The 24622-nt window shown below is 41.4% G+C and overlaps 1 protein-coding gene across 1 annotated transcript in view; it reads right to left on the minus strand.

Annotated features, from left to right (window-relative positions):
* Positions 1-19931: 19931 nt before the first annotated feature.
* The window catches only part of sptlc1 (serine palmitoyltransferase, long chain base subunit 1), a 55834-nt gene continuing 51143 nt past the window's right edge, over positions 19932-24622 (minus strand). The window contains exon 15 of the mRNA XM_072586859.1: positions 19932-21651. Within this exon, the coding sequence (XP_072442960.1) occupies positions 21558-21651 (94 nt within the window). The 3' untranslated portion in view covers positions 19932-21557. The remainder of the gene's footprint in view (positions 21652-24622) is intronic.

Consider the following 24622-nt stretch of genomic DNA (forward strand, 5'->3'; position numbering starts at 1 on the left):
GCAGATTTCTCCAGCTTCATTTCCCCTCCCCCCACCTTATCTCAGTCCCAACCCTCAGACTCAGCACTGCCTTCTTGACCTGCAATCTTCTTCCCGACCTCTCCGCTCCCACCCCCTCTCTGGCCTTTCAACCTCACCTTCATCTCCTTCCACCTATCACATTTCCAACGCCCCTCCCCCAAATCCCTCCTCCCTTCCTTTTATCTTAGCTTGCTTGGCACACCTTCCTCATTCCTGAAGATGGGCTTATGCCTGAAACGTCGATTCTCCTGCTCCTTGGATGCTGCCTGACCTGCTGTGCTTTTCCAGCAACACATTTTTCAGCTCTGATCTCCAGCATCTGCAGTCCTCACTTTCCCCATCCAATCAGTTGCTCCCTCACATCTTTGTAGTTACCTTTACTCAATTGCAACACTGTTACATCTGATTCCAGCTTCTCTCTCTCAAACTGCAGGATAAATTCTATCCTACTAAGGACACTGCCCCAGGGGTTCTTTCACCTTAAGCTCCAGGTCTGCCTCATTACACATCACCAAATCTAGAATTGTTGTTCCCTCATGGGCGTACTAGAAGGCGCTCCAAAGCCAACTCGTAGATATTCCACCAATGCCTCTTCTTGAGATCTGCTACAAACCTAATTTTCCAAGCCCACTTGCACATTGAAGTCCTCTGTGATTATTGTAATACAGAGGAACCTCAATTATCTGAAGGACACGGGCAGATAGTACTTTGTTCGGTTAACTGAATTTCAGATAATCGAATGCCGGATAACATCGTTTAGCCAAGCTTCGGGACCTTACAATCTTGCCAGATAATCCGGTATTCAGATAACTGAATGCTGAATAATTGAGGTTCTTCTGTAGTTTTTTTCTTCTTACATGTCTTTTCTATCTCCTGATCTTCTTTCTTCCCCACGTTCTAACTACTGCTAGCAGACCTGTACGTAACTCCCATCAGGGTTTTCTTTCCTTTGTACAGTCGTAAAGTCATGAATCCTATAGCATGGAGACAGGCCCTTTGATCCAAACTGGTCTGTGCTGACCAAAACGTCCATCAATGCTAACCCCATTTCCCTAAACTTGGCCCACATCCTTCTAAATCTTTCATATCCATGTATTTGACCAAATGCCTTCAAATGTTGTTAATGTATCCACCTTGAATACTTCTGCTGGCAGCTCATTCCACACGTGTGCCACCTTCTATATAAAAAACGTTGCCCCTCAAGTTCCCTTTTATTATTTCCCATCTAACTTTAAACTGATGTTCTCTAGTCTTTGATTCCCCAACCCTATCCATTTCTCTAATGATCTTATACACTTCTATTAGATCCGCCCTCAGTCTCCTATGCTCTAATGAAATAACTCCAAGCTTGACCAATCTCTCCTGTAACTCAGACTGTTGAGTTTGGCAACATTTTTGTAAATTTCTTGTGCATGCTTTCTAGTTTAATAACATCCTTCCTACAGCAAAATGACCAAAATGGAACACATTACTCCAAATGTGGCCTCACCAGTGTCCTGTATAATAGCAACATTACTTCCCAACTTCTATACTCAATACCCTGACTGATGAAAGCCAGTGTGCCAAAAGTTACATTCACTGCCCTGTCTACCTGTGACTGCACTTTCAGAGAACTCTATACCTGAACTTCAAGGTCCCTCTGTTCCACTACAGTCTTTAAGGCACTACCATTCTCCATGAAACTCCTACCTTGATTTAACTTTCCAAAATGCAAAATCTTACAATCATCTGTACTAAATTCCATTTGCCATTTCTTGGCCCACTTCCTCAGCTGATCAAGATCCTGCTGCAATTTCTGATAACCTTCCTGATTGTACATGATACCGCCTATTTTAATGTTATCCATAAACTTACTAATGTACCTTATACATTCTCACCAAAATCATTGATATAGATAACAAACAGCAATGGGCCCAGCGCCAATCCCTGAGGCACTCCACTAGTCACAGGCCTGCAGCGCGACAAGCATCCTTCCACTATTACCCTCTGCCTCCTACCATCAAGCCAATTATGTATCTAATTTGCCAGCTCCCCTAGCCTTCCAGCGCAGCCTACCATGTGCAACCTTATCAAGGGGTTACTGAAATCAATATAGACTACATCTATTGCCAAGCTCTCATCAACCTTCCTAATCATTTTATCAAATAACTCTTAACAAAGTTGTGGGGCATGATCTCCCATGCAGAAAGCCACGTTGACTATTCCCTATCAAACCCTGTCTTTTCAAGTGCATGTATATCTTATCTCACAGAATCTTCAAGTAATTTATGTACCACAAATATTTGCCTTACCAATCCATAGTTCCCAGGTTTTCTTTTGCAGCCCTTCTTGAATAAGGGCACAACATTCGCTACCCTCCAATGTTCTAGGACCTCACTCGTGGCTAACGATGATGCAAAAACATCAGCCAGGGGCCCTGCAATTCCTTCTCCAACCTCTTGTAGCATTCTTGGATCTGTCTGGTGACTTATCTAACTTCATATATTCTAATACATCCAACACCTCCTCTACTGTGATATGGATTTTCTGCAAGATATAACCACTAACTTCCCCAAGTTCCCAAGTCTTCATGTCTTTCTCCATGGGTAAACACAGAGAGGAGAAATATTCATTGAGAACCTTGCACATCTCTTGTGGTTCTCAACATCCTCTGTGGTCCTTGAGGTATCCTATTCTCTGTCTAGTTATTCTTTATCCTTTAATATACTTAAAAAAAAACTCTTTGCATTCACCCTAATCTTCTCAGCCAAGGGCCCTCTTTTTGCCCTCTTGATTTCCTTCTTCAAGAAACTCCTGTATCCCCTACATACCTCCAGGGATTCCCTTGATTCCAGCTGAGATCTGAGCCATGCATCCTTTTTTCTAGTCAAAGCCTACATATCTCTTGACATCAAGGGTTCCTTATTCCTGTCAACCTTGCTTTTCATGCTCACAGGAATATATAAACCTTGAACTCCAGCTATCTCACCTGCCAAAGGTCCCTTTGCCTGCTAACAAATTACTCCAATCAAATTTTAAAATTACAGTCGTCCTCCCATACCCACAGGAGAATATGTTCCACGACCTACTACGGAAGCCGAAACTGCGGATAGGAGTGAACCCAATCGTTTTAGTAGGAAACATGCCTTCCTGACAGCTTCCAGGTCCCTGGTTCCAGAATGTTCACTATAATATGTTAAACTGCGGGTTACTGAAACTGTAGAAATGGGCATCACCCTGTAATAGAACTAGAGTTACAAGTCCCAAAGTGCTCCCCTACTGTCATCTCCAGCACATGTCCTGTCATATTTCCCAACATTAGGTCAGGTTTTGCCCCTTCCTGAATAGGACCCTCTATACACTGCTCGAGGAAACTCTCCTGAACATACTTAACAAATTCCACCCCATCTAAGCCCTGGCATAGAACACAGAACATAGAACACTACAGGCCCTTTGGCCCTCGATGTTGCGCTGACCTGTCATACCAATCTGAAGCCCATCTAACCTACACTATTCCATGTACATCCATATGCTTATCCAATGACGACTTAAATGTACTTAAAGTTGGTGAATCTACTACTGTTGCAGGCAAAGCATTCCATACCCTTACTTCTCTCTGAGTAAAGAAACTACCTCTGACATCTGTCCTATATCTATCACCCCTCAATTTAAAGCTATGCCCCCTCGTGCTCGCCGTCACCTTACTTGAAAAACAGTCTCCCTGTCTACCCTATCTAACCCTCTGATTATCTTATATGTCTCTACTAAGTCACCTCTCAACCTTCTTCTCTCTAATAAAAACAGCCTCAAGTCCCTCAGCCTTTCCTCGTAAGACCTTTCCTCCCTAGTAAATCTCCTCTGCACCCTTTCCAAAGCTTCCACATCCTTCTTATAATGCAGTGATTAGAACTGTACACAATACTCGAAGTGCAGCTGCACCAGAGTTTTGTACAGCCGTAGCATAACCTCATGGTTCCGGAACTTGATCCCCCTACTGTATGCCTTCTTAACAGCCCTGTCAACCTGGGTGGCAACTCTCAAGGATCTGTGTACATGGACACCAAGAATTCTCTGCTCATCTACACTACCAAGAATCTTACTATTAGCCCAGTACTTTGCATTCCGATTACTCCAACCAAAGTGAATCACCTCACACTTGTCCACATTAAACTCCATTTGCCACTTCTCAGCCCAGCTCTGCAGCTTATTTATGTATCTCTGTAACCTACAACATCCTTCATCACTATCCACAACTCCACCGACCTTAGTGTCGTCTGCAAATTTATTAACCCACCCTTCCATGCCCTCATCCAGGTCAGTTATAAAAATGACGAACAGCAGTAGACCCAACACCGACCCTTGCTGTACACCACTGGTAACTGGACTCCAGGATGAATGTTTCCCATCAACCATCACCCTCTGTCTTCTTTTAGCAAGCCAATTACTGATATAAACTGCAATATCTCCCACAATCCCATTCTTCCGCATTTTGTACAAAAGCCTACTGTGGGGAACCTTATTGAAGGCCTTGCTGAAATCCATATACACCACAACAACCGGTTTACTCTCATCTACCTATTTGGTCACCTTCTCAAATAACTCAATAAGGTTTGTGAGGCATGACCTACCCTTCACAAAACCGTGCTGACTATCCCTAATCAAATTATTCTTTTCTAGATGATTATAAATCCCATCTCTTATAACCCTTTCCAACACTTTACCAACAACTTAAGTAAGGCTATAATTACCTGGGTTGTCTCTACTCCCCTTCTTGAATAGGGGAACCACATTTGCTATCCTCCAGTCTTCTGGCACTATTTCTGTAGACAATGACGATTTAAAGGTCAATACCAAATGCTCGGCAATCTCCTCCCTGGCTTCCCAGAGGATCTTAGGATAAATCCCATCTGGCCCAGGGGACTTATCTATTTTCACACTCTGCAGGATTTCTAATACCTCTTCCTTGTGAACCTCAATCCCACCTAGTCTAGTAGCCTGTATCTCAGTATTCTCCTCGACAACATTGTCGTTTTCTCGAGTGAATACTGTCGAAAAATATTCATTAAGTGCTTCCCCTAGCTCCTCTGATTCTACACACAACTTCCCACTACTATCCTTGATTAGCCCTAATCTTACTCTCATCATTCTTTTATTCCTTAAATACCTATAGAAAGCCTTACGGTTTATCCTGATCCTATCCGCCAACAACTTCTCATGTCTCCTCCTGGCTCTTCTGAGCTCTCTCATAGTCCCAGCTTATGTTTGGAAAATTAAAATCCCCTACTATTACAACTCTATTGCTCCTGAAAGTCTCCCTAATCTCCTTACAAATTACTTCCTCTAATTCCTGCTGACTACTTGGGGGCCTATAGTACAATCCTAATAATGTCAACATCCCCTTCTTATTTCTTAGCTCCACCCACAAAGCCTCACTTTTAAATAGTGGCACCACATTAGCCAATCTCCAGTCTTCCAGCATCTTACCTGTGACTTTCAGTGAGGGGGCCCAGTAATCACTTTGCACAAAGTTCATGGTCAGGTCCACATCTTAATGCGTTTTAAGATGTCCGGCACCTTCTCCTCTGTGAAATGGACATTTTTCAAGGTGTTGCTATTTAATTCTCTAAGTTCACTAGCTTCCGTATCCTTCCCTACAATAACCACTAATGCAAAATACTCATTTAGCATCTTCCATCTCTTGTACATATCTTGTACATCTCTTCCATCAGCTTTGCTGATCTTTAAAATGCCCTATTCTCTCCCTTGTAATCCTTTTGTCCTTAAGGTATTTGTAAAATCCCTTTGGATTCTCCTTAACCCTATTTACAAAAGCTATCCCTTTTTGCCATCCTGATTTCCCTCTTAAGTATACTCCTACTGCCTTTGCACTCTTCTGGGGATTCACTCAATCCTTGTTGCCTGTACCTGACATATGCTTCCTTCTTTTTCTTGACATAAATTTAAATTTCTCTAGTCATCCAGCATTCCCTAACACCTATCAGCCTTGCCCTTCACCCTAAAAGGAACATACTGTCTCTGGACTCTTGTTTCCTCATTTTTGAAGGCTTCCCGCTACCATCTGTCCCCTTGCCTGTGAATATCCAAGCCCAATCCACTTTTGAAAGGTCTTTCTCACTACCTTCAAAATTGATTTTCCTTTAATTTAGAACTTTTACTTTTAGATCCAGTCTATTCTTTTCCATCTCTGTTTTGAAACCGATACTTCCTTTTCTCAGCAGCAGTTGCAGTGGGAGGAGCGACAGCGAGGACCAGAGGCCAAATGGGAAGGTAAGAGTAAAGTTTAAAACCTTACCATGTATATTGGCAGAGTGCACACTGAGCAGAAGTGGACACGGGATTGCTGGGTAAGTGAGGCTTTATATTTGGGAATGGAGGTAAGGGCAGTTGAATGTTCCTCCTGCAGAATGTAGGAGGCAAGGGTCACCACCAGTGTCCTTACTGACTGTCTTTGGAAAGTGCATCTAACTCCAGCTCCTCAAAAACGGTGTTAGGGAACTGGACCTGGAGCTGGATGAATTTTGGATCATTCGGAAGGCGGAAGGTGTTATTGAGAGGAATTACAGGGAAGTAATTAGGCTGGAGGGTGTTATTGAGAGGAATTACAGGGAGGTAATTAGGGCGGAAGGTGTTATTGAGAGGAATTACAAGGAGGAATTAGGGTGGTACAGTGGCTCAGTGGTTAGCATTACTGCCTCATAATACCAGGGACCTAGGTTCAATTCCAGCCTCAGGCGACTGTCTGTGTGGAGTTAGCACATTCTCCCAATGTCTGCGTGGGTTTCCTCTGGGTGCTCTGGTTTCCTCCCACAGTCCAGGCCAGGTGAATTGGCTATGTTAAATTGCTCATTAGTCAGAGGGAAATGGGTCTGGCTGGGTTACTCTTCGGAGGGTCGGTGTGGACTTGTTGGGCTGAAGGGCCTGTTTCCACACTGTAGGGAATCTAATCTAATCAGGTAGTCACATCTCAGGTACAAGAATGGAGATGGTTTACTGTCAGGGAACGGAAAGGGAACTGGCAGGCAGTGCAGGGAATCTCTGTGGCTGTTCCTCTCAATAACAAGTATACTGTTGGGGTGGGGGTGTGGGGAGGGCACCCTCGCAAAGAGTCTGTACCTGTTGCTCAGAAGGGACGGGGGAAGAGGAGAAGAGCATTAGTCATGGGGACTCTGTAGGGAGGAGGACAGATAAGATGTTTTGTTCGAACAATACACTCTCATGGGTTGGTGTGTTGCTTCCCAAGTGCCAGGGTTTGTGATGTCTCTGATAGTGTTTTAGGGATGCTTGCAGGAGAAGGGGAGCAGCCCCCCAAGTCGAGGTCCCCATAGGTATTAATGACATAGGTAGGAAGAGAGATGGGGATTTAAGGCAGAAATTCAGGGTGCTAGGGTGGAAGCTTAGAGCTAGGACAAACAGAGTTGTTATCTCTGGTTTGTTGTTCGTGCCACATGCTAGCGAGGTGAGGAAGAGGGAGGGAATCTTGTGATTGTGACCCTTAGTTACTGACATGCCAACTAGTGGGAACAATATTTTTCTTTAGCCTGTCAAAATTATTAATGCTTTTGAGCACCTCAAATGGGTCATTTCTTAATCTTCTCTGCTCCAAGGAGACTAAGCCCCAACTCTCATTTTTCCTACTATCTAAAATCCTTCATTCCTTGTATAATTTTAGTCAACCTCCTTTGAACTCTCTCCAGGGCTTCAACATCCTACCTCAATTAAGATACCCAGAACTGAACCAAAATGATTTGTTGAGGCATAGCATCATTTCATTTCATTTAGACTATAATCCTCCACATATAAAAACCAAGGATCCTACAAGCCTTTTTCACAATTGTTTCAATTTGCCTTGCCACCTTCAGAGAATAAGCGCAGTAGGTCATGAGGAGCCGGAAAGTTGACGTTTCGGGCTTAACCCTTCAATTCTGAGAACTGAAAGTTACATACACAAATGAAGTGTGCTAGATATTTGCAAGAATTGTATGAAACAGTGATATACACATAAAAACGAGAAAATCAAGAGAAATCCGTGAAATACAACATGTCTGATCATTTTGAAAATGTGAATGACTCAGTAGAATGTTGTGCAACTCTGAAGCATATCTGCTTTTCTCCTATTCCTTTATGATTAAACAAGCAAAAGACATATTGGACAGTTAGGTCTGTTAAGAGTATAGTGACCTTTTTACATTTTACACCATTACCATTTTAATCATTCAATTATTGCCAATTCATTCCTTGCATTCTTATTTCTTTTCCTTTCTTGTGCCTGTGATAATTTCCTCTGCTGCTTTCTTTTCTGTTCAGTTTTCCTTATGTATCTGTTCACCTGCATTGCTTTCTAATTCTGACAGGGAGTTATGGATGTTAAATCAAATTTTAGCTGTTGTATCTTTACCATTGCTCTCTATACTATGGTATTTCAGATTTTCAGCATTGACGACAACTTGAATGTATAGTCACCAATAACATTTTTTAAAAAAAGGTGGTGCAATAGCCAGAATTGAAAGAATGCAGTAAAATAGTGTAAGGTTGCACACTAGATTTAGGGAAGCATATGGCAACAGAGGAATTTGAAAAGGAATGAATTGAGGTGTTGTTGGAAGTGGAGCCAATGTAGGTCAGGAAACATTAAGCAGGTCAATGGGCTGAAAAATGGCAGATGGAGATGGATAAATGTGAGGTATCATATTTTGGTAAACAAACAAGGGTAAGCCTTATATAATTAATGGTAGGGCCTTGGGTAGTGTTGTAGAACAGAGGGACTTGGGGGTGCAGGTACATAATTTTTTGAAGTATGTGTCACATATAGACAGGATGGTTAAAAAAGCATTTAAGCACACTTGCTCAGTCATTTGAGTACAGGAGTTGGAAGTCATGTTGAAATTGTACAGGACATTGGTGAGACTTGCTCTGAACACTCCAGTTCTGGTTGTCCAGTTATAGGAAGAATATTATGAAGCTGGAAGGGGTTCAGAAGAGATTTACCAGATGTTGCCGGGTATGGAATGTTTTGAGTTATAAAGGAAGGCTAGAAAAGCTGGATAGGCTGGGACTTCTTTCACAGGAGCATAGGAGGTTGAGAGGTTTAAAAACCTGATAGTTTTAAAAATGATGAGGGGTATAGATGGGGTTAACATCCTTTTGCTAGGATGGGGTGGGGGTGGGGGTGGTGGCGAGTGAGGGTGGGATTTCAAGACTAGGGGATGCATTTTTAAGGTGAGAGAGGAGAGATAGTTTAAGAAGATATGAGGGGCATTTTTATTACACAGGATGGTTAGCAAATGAAATGAACTTCCTGAAGAAGTAGTGAATGTGGGTACAATTACAACGTTTAAAAGACATTTGGATAAGTACGTGAACAGGAAAGGTTTGGATATTAGCCAGGAGCAGATAGGTGGGATGAATTTAGTTTGGAAATGTATTCAGCGTAGACTGGTTGGACTGATGGGTCTCTTTCTGTGCTGGACCCAATTAGAGTTAATGGATGAGAGATCTTGATATGAATTAGAGTATGGTAGCAGAACTTTGAATCAAACAGTCTTATCTGTATTGGTTCAGCCGCATTTAGAATACTGTGCACAGTTCTGGTCGCCACATTACCAAAAGGATGTGGACACTTTGGAGAGGGTGCAGAGAAGGTTTGAGGATGTTGCCTGGTATGGAAGGTGCTAGCCATGAAGAGAGGTTCAGTAGGTTAGGTTTGCTTTCATTAGGAAAAAGGTGATTATGGGGAGGGGGGGGGGGGGAGCCTGATTGAGGCATGAAGAGTATAGACAGGGTAGATAGAGACAAGCTTTTTCCCAGGGTGAAGAATTCAATAACAAGAGGTCACACTTTCAAGGTGAGAGGTGGAAAGCTTTAGGGGGATACACGCAGCAAATACTTCACACGGAGCGTGGTGGGCATCTGGAATGCACTGCTAGAAGACGTGGTAGAGGCAGGCACGGTAGATTCATTTAAGATGCGTCTAGACAGATGCATGAGTAGGTTGGAAGCAGAGGGATACAGATGCTTAGGAATTGGACGCAGGTTTAGACAGTAGATTGGATAGGCTCAGGCTTGGAGAGCTGAAGGGCTTGTTCCTGGGCTGTAAATTTTCTTTGTTCATTGTTATTGTGCAGTGAAATGCCATTCACCTCTGTTGTCCTGACAGCAGTCTACATATTACCCCAGGTGGAAGTGAAGAATGTTCTAGATGAACTTTACACGATTACAAATGCTCTGGAGACAAAATTCACCGAGGTCTTATTCATTGTGCCTGCTGACTTCAACAAGGTCAACATCAGGTGGGTCTATCAAAATACCATCAATACATCTGCCCCAACAGAGGACTGAATATCCTTGGTACACAACTGCTACACAACCATCAAATTCAACTACATAGCCAGATCACAGCACTGTTTTTCTTCCCAATTAACAAGCAGAAGTTGAAACAAGAGGATCTTTCATAAAAAGTTGCACAATGTCGGTCGAGGCAATGGAAGAACTCCTCTGGGATAGCTTAGAATTGGTGGACTGGACCACATTCAAGAATTCAGCAGACAACCTAGACAAATATGCCACCACCATCATGGACTTCATTAACAAGTGCCAAAAAAGTCAAAGTGCCAAAAGTGTTCCCCAACTGGAAATGTTTGGTGCACTGGGAAATCCACTGCCTATTGAAGACCAGGCATACAGCATTCAAGTCTGATGACCCAGGCCTATGGAGAAATCTAGAAATGATCTCTGCAAAGCCATCAGAGATGCAAAGAGGCAGTACTAAACCAAATTAGAGGCCAAAAGTAACCATGTAGACACTGCCTATAGCAAGGCTTACACAACATAACATACAAAATGAAGCAGAGCAAGATAGCGGACAAAAACACATCCCTCCCCGATGTACTCAATACTTTCTATGCTTGTTTAAGCAGAATGCCACCTGCTCCGATAGCCCCAGACGCACCAGTTCCCTCTGTCATTGCTGCAGGTGTCAGATCAGTCTTCCTGAGAGTAAATCTGAAGACAGTGACTAGCCCACGCAGAGTCCCTGCATTAGATCCTGTTCAAACCAACAAGCGGAGGTGTTCACTGACATCTTCAAACTCATTGCTCTAATCTGAAGTCCTCACCTTCAAGAAGACCTCCATTATCACGGTACCAAAGAAAACCGATACCTTAAGAACTACCATCCAGTGGCTCTGATCTCCATAATCATGAAGAGCTTTGAGAGGCTAGTTATGGCCCACCTCAACTCTAGTGTCCCAGCCTTCCTTGCAATTTTCCAACCAGTGAAACAGGTCTACAGTGGACACTATTTCCCCAACCCTACACTCATCTTTGGATTACCTGGATAACAAAGATACTGCATCAGGCTCCTACTCATCAACTGCAGCTCTGTCTTCAGCATCATAATTCCAATGAGACTAATCTCAAAACTCCAAGATCTAGGTCTCGGCTCTGTTCTCTGCAAAAGTATCCTCAGCCTCCTGACCCACAGACCACAATCAGTAAAGACAGAACATAGCACCTCCTGCACAATAATCTTCAAAACTGGCGCCCTGCAGGAGTGCGTTCTCAGTCCCCTTCTGTACACTCACGCCTGTGTAGCCAAACTGTGTATGAATGGTAAAAACACACAAGTTTATCAAAATCAAAGGTGGAGGATGAGAGTTGTTGCTTTTTGGGGGATATCTACAGCATTGGAGCAGTTTTCCTCAAATTTTTTGAGTAGTAAGTATTTTTTCATAAACTGTTGCATTGTTTTGCAACTCTGGAAAAAATGAAGAGATCAAAACAATAGCACTTTATAAAAGGAGGAAGACAGAGAAGCTGATACCATGTGGTCCATGAAACAAACAAGCAGTGAGCCAGCACAGCTGACTGTCTCTGCTATTTACTTTCAAGTATCTCTGGAGGATGGAATTGCTTCTAAGAAAATTAAACAAATAGTGAAATTCACACCTGACATTGGAGAAAACTGAGTGGGGAAGCTCACAGCAGGGGAGCAGCTAAGTGGCTTTTTCTTAAAAAGTGTAACATTACATTTTTTTTGTAAATCTAAACTACTGAGCTAAACTATTTTTTTGATTGAGATCTGTCTCTTGATTAAACTTTAAAAATATAAAACAGATACGAAGTTCTCCTGGAAATGTGGTTTTAGACCAATAAGACTGTGTTATTTTCTGGGTCTGTAGATTTTTAAGGTGCAAAGCTGGCATTTAGTAGAATCTTGCTCTTCCTGTCAGATGTGGGATGTTAGGGAGAATAGTGAGAACAGAGATCAGTCTGAGACGATTATGGTTGGGGAAAGGAATGAGTCAAACAGTCAGAGCAGGCAGGGGCAAAGCAGAGAACAATAGGACTGATAAATTAAACTTCATTTATGTGAATGCAAGAGCCTAACAGGTAAGACACATGAAATCAGGACATGGTTAACAGCATAGGACTGAGACATCATAGTGATTACAGAAATGTAGTTCAGTGACTGGCAGCTTAATGTTCCAGGGTATAGATACTGTAGGAAGGATAGAAAGGGACCAAGAGAGAAGTGGCATTTTTGATTAGGATAACATTATGACTGTACTTAGGGATGAAATTCCTGGGAGTATGTTCAGGGAAGTTGTTAGGGTGGAACTCAGAAATAAGAAAGGGATCATCGCCTGATTGGGATTGTCAGCAGGAAATTGAAACAAATTTGAAAGGGGATCTCAACAATCGACATGGTGGCTCAGTGCTGCCTCACAGTACCAGGGACCCAGATTTGAATCCTGGGTCAGGCGACTGTCCACTGGATGCTCCAGTTCCCCCCCACAATCTGAAGATATGCATGTCGGTGAATTTGGCCATGCTAAATTGCCCATAGTGGTAAGTGCATTAGTCAGTGGTAAAGATAGGGCAGGGGAATGGGTCAGGATGGGTTACTCTTTTGAAGGGTCAGTGTGGACCTTTTGGGCTGAAGGGCCTGTTTCCATACTGTAGGGAATCTAATTTAATCTGTAGGAATAATAGGATGGTAACAGTTGGGGATTTTAAGTTTCCAAACATAGACAAGGACTGCCATAGTATTAAGGGTTTGGATGGAGCGGAATTTAAGTGTGTGTGAGAAAGTTTTCTGATTCAGTATGTGGATTTACCTACTGGAGAAGGTGCAAAACTTGACTTACGTTTGGGAAATAAGGCAGTGCAATTGACTGAGGTGTCTGTGGGGGAGCACTTTGGGGCCAGTGATCATAATTCTATTAGAACATAGAACATTACAGTGCAGTACAGGCCCTTCAGCCCTCGATGTTTTTACAAGGCGATGCAACAATCTGAAGCCCATCTAACTTACACTATTATATTCTCGTCAATATAACTATCAAATGACCATTTAAATGCCTGTAAAGGTGGTAAATCTACAACTGTTGCAGGCAGTGCGTTCCACACCCCTACTACTCTCTGAGTAAAGAAACTCTGACCTCTGTCCTATATCAAGCTATGCCCCCTCGTGCTAGCCCTCACCATCCTAGGAAAAAGGCTCTCACTGACCATCCTATCTAATGCTCTGATTATCTCATTTAAGGCACCTCTCAACCTTCTCTCTAAATAAAACAGCCTCAAGTCCCTCAACCTTTCCTCAGAAGACCTTCCCTCTATACCAGTAAAGCTCCTCTGAACCCTTTCCAAAGCTTCCACATAACTGCATGCAGTACACCAAGTGAGGCTGCGCCAGAGTTTTGTGCAGCTGTAGCATGATCACACGGTTCTGAAACTTGACCCCCTCTCCCAATAAAAGCTAACACACTGTACGTCTTCTTAACAACCCGATTAACCTAGGTGGTAACTCTGAGGGATCTATGTACATGCACAGCAAGATCTCTCTGCTCACGTTCACCCAATTACTGCTTCCAAAGTGAATCACCTCACACTTCTCTGCCTTAAACTCAAATTTTCCACCTCTCAGCCCAGCTCTGCAGCTTTTCTATGTTCGTCTGTAACCTACCACATCCTTTGGCACTATCTACAACTGTATTAACCTTAGTGTCATCTACAAATTTACTAGCCCATCTTTCTACACTCTCATCCAGGTCATTTTTGAAAATGACAAACAGCAGTGGCCCCAAAACCGATCCTTGTGGTACACCACCACTGAACTCCAGGATGAGCATTTCCCATCAACTGCCACCCTCTGTCTTCTTTCAGCTCGCCAATTTCTGATCCAAACCGATAAATCACCCTCAGTTTCATGCCTCCGTATTTTGTGCAGTAGACTACCATGGGGAACCTCCTCAAATGCCTTACTGAAATCCATATATATCACATCAACCACTTTGCCCTCATCCACCTGTTTGGTCACTTTCTCAAAGAACTCAATAAGGTTTGTGAGGCATGACCTAGCCATCACAAAACCATGTTGACTATCCCTAATCAACTTATTCCTCTCTAGATGATGAGAAATCCTATCTCTTATAACATTTTCTAACACTTTACCCACAACCGAAATAAGGCTCACTGGTCTATAATTACCAGGCTGTTCTACTCCCCTTCTTGTACAAGAAGACAACATTTGCTATCCTCCAGTTTTCTGGTACTACTCCTGTAGACAATGACAACATAAAGATTAAAGCCAAAGGCTCAGCAATCTCCTCCCTGGCTCCCTGAGAATCCTAGGATAAATCCCATTGGTCCAGGGGATTTATCTATTTTCACACTTTCCAGAATTGCTAACACTTCCTCCTTCTGAACCTCAATCCCAACTAGTCTCATAGCTTGTATCTCAGTGTTCTCATTGACAACATTGTCTTTTTCCAGCGTGAATACTGATGAAAAGTATTAATTTAGTGCTTACTGTATTTCTCTGACTCCACACACAACTTCCCAAATTATCCTTGATTGGCCCTACTCTTACTCGAGTTATTCTTTTATCCCTTATATACCTATAGAAAGGTTTAGGTTTTCCCTTATCCTATCCGCCAACAACTTCCCATGACCCTACTTTGCTCATCTTAGCTCTCTCTTTAGGTATTTTCTGGCTACCTTGTAACTCCAAGCACCCTAACTGAGCCTTCATGTCTCATCCTAACATAAGCTGCCTTCTTCCTCTTGACAAGAGATTCAACTTCCTTAGTAAACCATGGCTCCTGCACTCGAAAACTTCCTCCCTCTCTGACAGGTACATACTTATCAAGGTCACACGATAGCTGTTGTTTGAATAAGCTCCACATTTCTATTGTGCCCATCCTCTGCAGTTTCCTTTCCCATTTTATACATCCTAAATCTTGTCTAATCGCATCATAATTGCCTTTCCCCCAGCTGTAGCTCTTGCCCTCTGGTGTGTACCTATGCCTTTCCACCGCAAACGTAAACATAACTGAATTGTAGTCACTGCCACCAAAGTGCTCACCTACCTCCAAATCTAACACCTGGCCGGGTTCATTACCCAGTACCAAATCTAATGTGACCTCACCCCTTGTGGGCCTGTCTGCATATTGTATTCCCAGTCAATATTTGGGAAGTTGAAGTTCCCCAAACCAACTACCCTGGCACACTCTCACTCCTATCGAGAATCATCTTTGCTATCCTTTCCTCTAAACCTCTGGGACTGTTTGGATGCCTATAGAAAATTCCGAACAGAGTGACCTATCCTTTCCTGTTTCTAACCTCAGCCCATACTACCTCATTTGAAGAGTCTTCAACCGTCCTTTCTGCAGCCGTAATACTGTCCTTGACTAAAAATGCTGCACCTCCCCCTCTTTTATTACTGAAACAGTTAAATCCCAGAACCTGCAACAACCATTCCTATCCCTGCTCTACCCATAATTCTGAAATGGCTACAACATCAAGGTCCCAGGTACCGACCCATGCTGCAAGTTCACCCACCTTATTCTGGATGCTCCTGGCATTGAAATAAACTTATTGCTTGCCCTCTTGTGACCCTAAAACCTTATTTCAGACTTCGCTATTCTCAACCTCCTGTATACTTGAACCACAATTTAGGTTCCCATCCCTCTGCTGAATTAGTTTAATTCTACCTGAAGAGCATTAGCAAATCTTCCCCCAAGGATATTGGTGCCTCTCAAGTTCAGGTGAAGACCATCCTGTTTATAGAGGTCTCACCTACCACAGAAAGAGCCCCAATTATCCAGGAAACCAAAATCCTCTCTCCTGCACCATCCCTGTAACCACGTGTTCAACCACATAATCATCAGCTAGGATTTAGAATGTGCTGCCTGGTAGCCATGAAGTGCAGGTGTTGGACTGGGGTTTACAAGGTCAGAAGTCACTTCACCTGATAAAGTAGTGCTCTGAAAGCTTATGACTTCAACCTGGTGGAAGTTATTGGACAATAACCTGGTGTTAAGTGACTTCTGACCTTGGGATAATAGTGGAAGTGGATTCCATAGATGGTTTCAAAAAAAAAGCTGGGATATTTGAAAGTGAAGAAGTTAGAGGGCTATGCAGATAGGGGTGGAGGGTGGACCAATCTGGTTAGCTTTTTCAGGAGCTGGAATAACCACCTAGGTCGAATGGCCTCTTTCTGTACTGTAAAATTCCACGATTCTACAATTAGACACGTGGGAGTATTTTCAGCACTCATATGGAACTCAATCTTGGAAGAAGAGACTAAATTTCCCAGAGTCATAAGTTATTATAGAGGTCAGTGCCAGAGAAATTTTGAGGGTGCCTGATACAAGGTCTTTGAAAATGAAGAATTAGAAACCCTTGCAAAGGATGCAGTTTTAATAGGCAGTAATTTCTCAGTGGGATATATCTAAGCTGCCTCAGACATTTAAAGCTTGGGAGGTTATTTGACCACAGTTTGACTGTTTTCATAATATTAATCCTGAATGTTTAAATAATAAGTGCATTTATGGTTTAGAATAATTATTTTTTCTGCTCGGTACCTATTGAGTCATTCTGGGTATGGTTGTTTTGTTCAAGTTTCCTTAACATTGTTTTTATTCCAATTCAATCCTGGAATCCTGCTGTTTATTTTCTTACCCTTAGTTTTTCTACACTTGCAACTTTAGAAGATTATGATTGGTCAGATGGTAAAAGATATCGGTGTTGTGCCATATTCGTACAATAGGGATCATAAAACAATTGTGTTCTATGCTTTCCAAAATTCTGTTTTAGACAATTCTTCAGCTTTAGTGTGGGTAACTATTTTTCCATATACACCCTTCATGCTTGCTGTGATCCACTTAATTACACTTCATAGTTTGACGAAGTATTTAAAAAAAAATGTAGGACTCCATATTCAAGGACTTGTACTTTCTGTAAAGAAAATAAACCCTTAAAAGATGGAGAGCAAAACATGAATATAATTACACAAACTACTCTGGATCATGAACTGAACTCAAACAATATCCCACTGTTTGTAATACACAGAACATTAAAAGTGCACTGTATTTTTACAGCAATGCACTTAAACTTTAATTAACATACCACAAACCAGCTCACTCCAACCAGGCTGCTGAGAATTTGACACATACAGAACACACAAAATCCAATTATGTGGCAAATTTTCATATTATTAAAAATTTACATATTGCAATGCAAATGTAAGACAAAGATGGACACATACGTAAATAATACAAACAGGCTGAAGTGAGCGCATTCAGCAAACATGACTGTAAAATACAAAACTGTGCTCAATGATGGTTCCAAGTTCTTATCAATGGACATTACAACATTGCCTCTGCAACTTGCTGTTGATGGAGACTGGTGAAACTCAGATGGGTCTGGTAGCAACTGTTGAAAGAGAAACAGTTAATATTTTGAATCTGATAGGACTCTTCCTCACAACTGCAGAGACCGTTGTTGGACATGCATAGGATTTGTGACCAGTCTGGTGATGTATGTTCAGAACAATTCTCATAGTCGTGTGCTATGTATGGATACCCAAGATTAAAGATTAATGTCTTTTTATACCCCATTTTCTGAGAGACTAGCTTTTGCACAGGAATTGGGCAAATGATTGAGTGAACTGCAGTAACAAATTTTGAATAAGTTTTCAACATACAGTATGAAGATGCAGTCATTTTTACAAAGACAAAAAAAAACCTTTAATACTACACTGTGCAGTTTTGACATGGCAAGTCAATTCAGCAATGTAGCAAAGGAGGCTTGATAAGTCGCTAATCACGGCAATTGAGATGAGCCATAAAGTATCTGAATTTGTTTTCATTGATTTCATGACTTAGTCCCTGGGGTAGTTGAATTCAGTTTCAATAACACCACATTGAAGCAAATAGAGGGGATCACATGGTGAAACCATCTAGGCTTAGCTTACATTTTAGTCAATCACCATGAGAAGCACATTTTTGATGGAATGTTCACTAACTTCCTACCTCTTGCACATTTATGATACATAATATATTTGCATATTTAAGTTTGCAGCTACAAAGAATTTCACTTAAGTAAACCTGTACTCAAATTTGCTGTATGAAACAATCAAACAAGCTGCTCTTTCCTTGATGAGAGTTGAGAAATCAGTCAGTGGGTTCTCTATTCCCATTCTTTACTCCTACAAACCTATGTTCACTGTTTAATGTACATGCTAGAATTTCTACAGTCCCATCAGCTTCATTGGTAAGCTTACGAAAAGGACCTGGTCATCTGCTCATCGTGTAAGCTTGAGGAGTCAGCATACATCAAAGCTAGCCTGAAAAATCTCTACCCTAATTAAAGCACTGCTCACTGTACATCGTAAAGACTCAAAAAGAACCTATGGCCATCCTCTTGGATTCTGAGATTCCCTGTCTACCTCCCAGTACTTGGAAGGAAAAGATGTCTCAAACACATGAGATAGGTGAAGGTAGCCATCATACATTGCTAATATGCAGCAAAACATAAGTGCTATTTGCCTCCAACAGGGTGATGCTGTGAAGTCAAAAAGACATGTTGCCAAATGTACAAATACCTGTCAATAATGAAAATGGAAAAGTTGGAAGGCTGATGGAACACACAATGTGTATAGCTCCAATATTGTAGCTTCATACCACAGACAATATATTTTGCATACTGCTGCCACTGGGATGCCAATCTACAAAAGATGCACTGCAGCAATTCTCTAAGAGCCCTTTGACAGCACCAAAATCCAAGAAAAGGCTGCAAAGAAGACACAGCTTTGATAGGATGAGAAGAGCATTCATTGGTCAGTGCATTGAGTACTGGAATTGGAAGGCCATGTTGCAGCTATACAGGATAAGGTTACATGCAATTCTGGTCTCCCTGCTAGAAAGGATATTGTGAACCTTTAAAGGGCTCAGAAAAGATTTATAAGGAGGTTTCCAGGGTTGAAGGGTTTGTGCTTTGGGAAGAGACTGAACAGGCAAGGGCTATTTTCCCTGAAGCATCAGAGGCTGACCTTAGAGGTTTATAAAATCATGAGGGGCACGGATAGGGTGAATAGACAAGGTCTTTTCCCTGAAGTGGGGGACACTAGAGGACTAAGGTGAGATCAGAAGGATTGAAAAGGAACCTAAGAGGCAACGTTTTCATGCAGAAGGTGGTGCGTGCATGGAACAAGCTGCCAGAGGAAGTGGTTGAGGCTAGTACGACAACATTTAAAAGGCATCTAGATGAATAGGAAGGGTTTAGAGGGATATGGACCAAATGCTGGAAAATGGCAAAGATTAATTTAGGAATTCTGATCAGCAAAGACAAGTTGCGCTGAAGGTTCTGTTTCCGTGCTGTACAACTGACTATTCCATAAACTTAAATAATATTAATATTAAAAATAGGGGTTTGGAAAATTAAGACATTTAATTCAGAATGTGAAAGTGTAACTGCACATCTAGACAAAATTAAGCAGAAAATATGGATTTAATCAGTACATATAGTAAATGCAAGATTTCAATATTTGCAAAGTTATGAAGTAGGTGATGAACAGCCCAATAATACAACTCAAGTTAGGATCCTGTTAAAAATGACAATGCTTCAGACAGTACTCAATATAAAATTTTATTGTGGTACACATTTTGATAATAGGTAAAACATCCGTACTTGCGATTTTTGGTTTTATTATGCAGCTGGCAAAGTCAACTGAGATGAGAATGGTGACTGCAGTTTAACTCAATGAAAACAGTATCACAATCTCACATACTATTACATATCTGGCTAAATGTTGTGCAATTTTTGCATGATGTGAACATTGCAGTTATAAACTAGAGATATATAACAAGTGCATCTGTAAACTGACAAGCCCCTGCTTTTCGGGGAAAAAAAATCAAAGCAAGAAAGGCTTGACGTTTTTAAGTCCTGGATAAAGTAATGCACTAAATTTAACAGTAAACAGCACAGATTACAAAAATAACCCCCCAATCACCAAAAGTGCAGAATACTTTTAAAGTACCATTTTCCCTTCCTTGAGTAATTTTTAAAATAGCTTTACATCAAATGTCTTGCATTAATACACATCTAAAAAACCTTACAATTCTTTTAGTGCTACAAATCCTGTAACCAAGTATTAAAATGGATATGAAAGCAATTTATTTGGAAAACTAAAATCAATTTATAAATCTGAGGGCAAAAATATCACTTTGCTGTATTTCCTATGTTTGTTAATACAAAACAATTTTGATGATAGCATTAAGTCGTATCACATACAAATCTACATTTATTGTTCAAATTCCTGCAAGATAAGTCATCAAATAAAGAATTACACATTTTAAAAGTAAGGCAGCAGAACTAACTTGCTCAGAAATACTATTACATAAAGAATTGCACCTGTTGAAAGATTGAATAGGATTATGCACAGACTCATCGTGATCCCATCATATTTACAATAAATTGAGGAATTGTAGCACAAATTTATAAAACATTTGGAGCTAAATGTGAAAACTGAATAAGTTTGAACAAGCAGCATTCGATGATTTTGCCAGTCATTAACAATTGTCCAACTCCTCCCAAAACAACTTCTAATTCCAAATAAGATGACGCATGCTATCACATTTAAAATTAATTTATTACAGTTAAGTGTTTTTTTTAACCTAAAAGAAAGCAAACCTTCTTCAGTCACTTGAAACAGAATTAGTAACATAGAAAACACATGCACACCAATATCAACACATCCTCTAAATGTGTTGCAATCAAAAGTGAAATTCCCATTTGAGGGGTATGAAAAATAGATTAGTATAATTAGCAAACAGTCACTGAAGTAGGTAATTTAACTTCCTGTACAAAGTTAAACTTTTACACCACATTCTTATTTAAATGAAATTTATCAACAAAATCCATTAGAATTTCTTTACAGCTCATTACTTCAGGCACACTTATGAATGTTGCAAAAATACATTTATTACAAAATCTAGAGAAAATCCTGAATAACAAACCGTAAGATTGAAAGATTTCTTGACCTTAGGGGACCACATTTTGAATCACATTTTTTTGTACACATTTGCAAGACAAATGCATTCAACTTCATTCGTGCAGTTTCCATAATTTTAACCAAATTTTAACGGACAAGTTCATTTACTGTAGTTGGTCATCCTTTTTTTTCAGTAGATAGCGATCTATTTCTGCACATTTCTGCACCTGTGCAACGTCTGGTTCACAAATATCAGGTGATTCTAGTGAAGTATGCATTCAGCTGCTTTCTTGATCAACGCTGCAGCCTTGTCTAACTCTTCCTCTGTTAATTTGATAGTAGTCACTACCCGCACACTAAGAATCCAATGAAAAGTTGTATTATTTCCAGAGATGAAAGATTATAAATTATTTCACTTGTCGATATCTATCTAGTGCTTTGGTCTTTGAAATTCCAAACTAGGAAGTAGAACGCCTTTTAATTTGAATGCCCTTTGCTATGAAATCTATTAGAGACTTATGGGGAAGGGTCATAATCCAATTTGGGTCTCAACATGAAATGTCCCGTTAAGTGAATAATGCCAATAGCACAGTTACAGTAATTGGGTAATTCCCATTAATACCACATGGAATTCCCAAATGGGGAAATGTGTTAGTTAAAGGGTAGGGCATGTAACGGAAGGGAAGTTATGACAAGGTTGGTGGGAATAATCGGCAACTCCATTGACAGAATTTGACTAAATCTATGCTGAAACCTCAATTATTCAATGCAATTATGAAAAACTTAAATGAAGGGGATATAGGCAAGAGAAGAAAGCAAGCAGTAACAGACATGCATAGGCATCCAGGTAATTTAACAATACAAACAGATAACGAATCAGCGAGCAACACAAAATAGGACAGTTTTGGCCTAAGTGAAGGGCGAAAAATATGGCAAACAGATTTGAATGCAATCCAACATGTGGTCATCATCCTGGACCACACAGTTAGAGATCTATAGCATGGAAACAGGCCCTTTCATAGTTATAGCTATCCCATCCACTCACGAGTCCAAATGTCAGACAGGGAGGAAAGTGGTCCAGCAAGGGAGCCGTGGTTTATGAAAGAAGTTGAATTGCTTCTCAGGAGGAAGGCGGCAGCTTATGTTAAGACTTGAAGGCTCAGGTAGGGCACCTGAGAGTTACAAGTTAGCCAGGAAAGACCTAAACAGAGCGCTAAGAGGAGCCAGGAGGGGACATGAGGAGTCTGGCAGATAGAATCAAGGAAAACTCTGAAGCTTTTGATCGATGTATCAGGAATAAAAGAAAGACTAGAAAAAGATCAGGGCCAATCAATCAAAGACAGTAGTGAGAAGTTGTGAGTGGAGTCCCAGGAGATAAGGGAAGTGCTAAATGAATACTTTTCGTCAAAATATACATTGGAAAAAGCCAATGTTGTTGAGGAGAATACTGAGATAGAGGTTACTAGACTAGATGAGTTTGAGATTCATAAGGTGGTGAAGGTAGCAATTGTGAAAAGTGTGAAAATAGATAAATCCCCTGCGCCAGACAGGATTAATCCGAGGATTCTCTGGAAAGTCAGGGAGGAGATTGCAGGTTTTGGCTTTGACCTTTATGTCTTCATCGTCCCCTTGTTCAAGAAGGGGAGTAGATACAGCCCTGGTAATTATAGACCAGTGAGCCTTATTTCGGTTATGGGTAAAGTGTTGGAAAAGGATTATAAATCCTATCTGTTATAACATCTTAAGAGTCATAGAGAGGTACAGCATGGAAACAGACCCTTCGGTCCAACCCATCCATGCCGACCAGATATCCCAACCCAAACTAGTCCCACCTGCTAGCACCCAGCCCATATCCCTTCAAATCCTTCCTATTCATATACCCATCGAAATGGAGTCTTAAATGTTGCAATTGTACAAGCCTCCACTACTTCCTCTGGCAGCTCATTCCATACACGTACCACCCTCTGTGTGAAAAAGTTGCTCCTTATATCTTTCCCCTCTCACCCTAAACCTGTGCCCTCTAGGACTCCCCGACCCCAGGGAAAAGACTTTGCCTGTCCATGCCCCTCAATTTTGTAAACCTCAATAAGGTCACGCCTCAGCCTCCGTCGCTCCAGGGAAAACAGCCCCAGCCTCTTCAGCCTCTCCCTATAGGTCAAATCCTCCAACCCTGACAACATCCTTGTAAATCTTTTCTGAACCCTTTCAAGTTTCACAACATCTTTCCGATAGGAAGGAGACCAGAACAGCACGCAATATTCCAACAATCCCGTACAGCAGCAACTGGACGTCGGAACTCCTGTACTCAATTCTGACTAATAAAGGAATGCATACCAAACGCCTTCTTCACTATCCTATCTACCTGCAACTCCACTTTCAACAAACTACAAGGTCTCTTTGTTCAGCAACACTCCCTAGGACCTTACCATTAAGTGCATAAATCCATAAGATTTGCTTTCCCAAAATAAAGCACCGGGCATTTATCGGAATTAAAATCCATCTGCCACTTCTCAGCCCATTGGCCCATCTGGTCAAGATCCTGTTGTAATCTGAGGTATCCCTCACACTTTCAATTTTGCTGTCATCTGCAAATTTATTAAATGTACCTCTTATGCTCGCATCCAAGTCATTTATGTAAACGACAAAAAGTAGAGGGCCCAGCACCAATCCTTGTGGCACTCCACTGGTCACAGGCCTCCAGTCTGAAAAATAACCCTCCTCCACCACCACCACCACCACCACCACCACCCTCTGTTTTCTACCTTTGAGTCAGTTCTGTATCCAAATGGCTAGTTCTCCCTGTATTCCATGAGATCTAACCTTGCTAATGAGTCTCCCATGGGGAACCTTGTCAAACACCTTACTGAAATCCATATAGATCACATCTACCGCTCTGCCCTCATCAATCCTCTTTGTTACTTCTTCAAAAAGCTCAATCAAGTTTGTTAGACATGATTTCCCATGCACAAAGCCATGTTGTCTATCCCTAATCAGGCCTTGCCTTTCCAAATACATGTAAATCCTGTCCCTCAGGATTCCCTCCAACAACTTGCCCACCACTGATGTCAGACTCACCGATCTGTAGTTCCTTAGCTTGTCCTTACCACCCTTCTTAAACATTAGCCAACCTCCAGTCTCCCTGCACCTCACCTGTGACTAGCGATGATACAAATATTTTAGCAATCACTTCTCTGGCTTCCCACAGTTCTAGGGTGCACCTGATCAGGTCCTGAGGATTTATCCACCTTTATGCGTTCCAAGACATCCAGCACTTCCTCCTCTATAATATGGACATTTTACAAGGTGTCACATTCTATTTCCCTCCAG

Source organism: Chiloscyllium punctatum, chromosome 2 (genome assembly GCF_047496795.1).
Source record: "Chiloscyllium punctatum isolate Juve2018m chromosome 2, sChiPun1.3, whole genome shotgun sequence".
Taxonomy (NCBI): domain Eukaryota; kingdom Metazoa; phylum Chordata; class Chondrichthyes; order Orectolobiformes; family Hemiscylliidae; genus Chiloscyllium; species Chiloscyllium punctatum.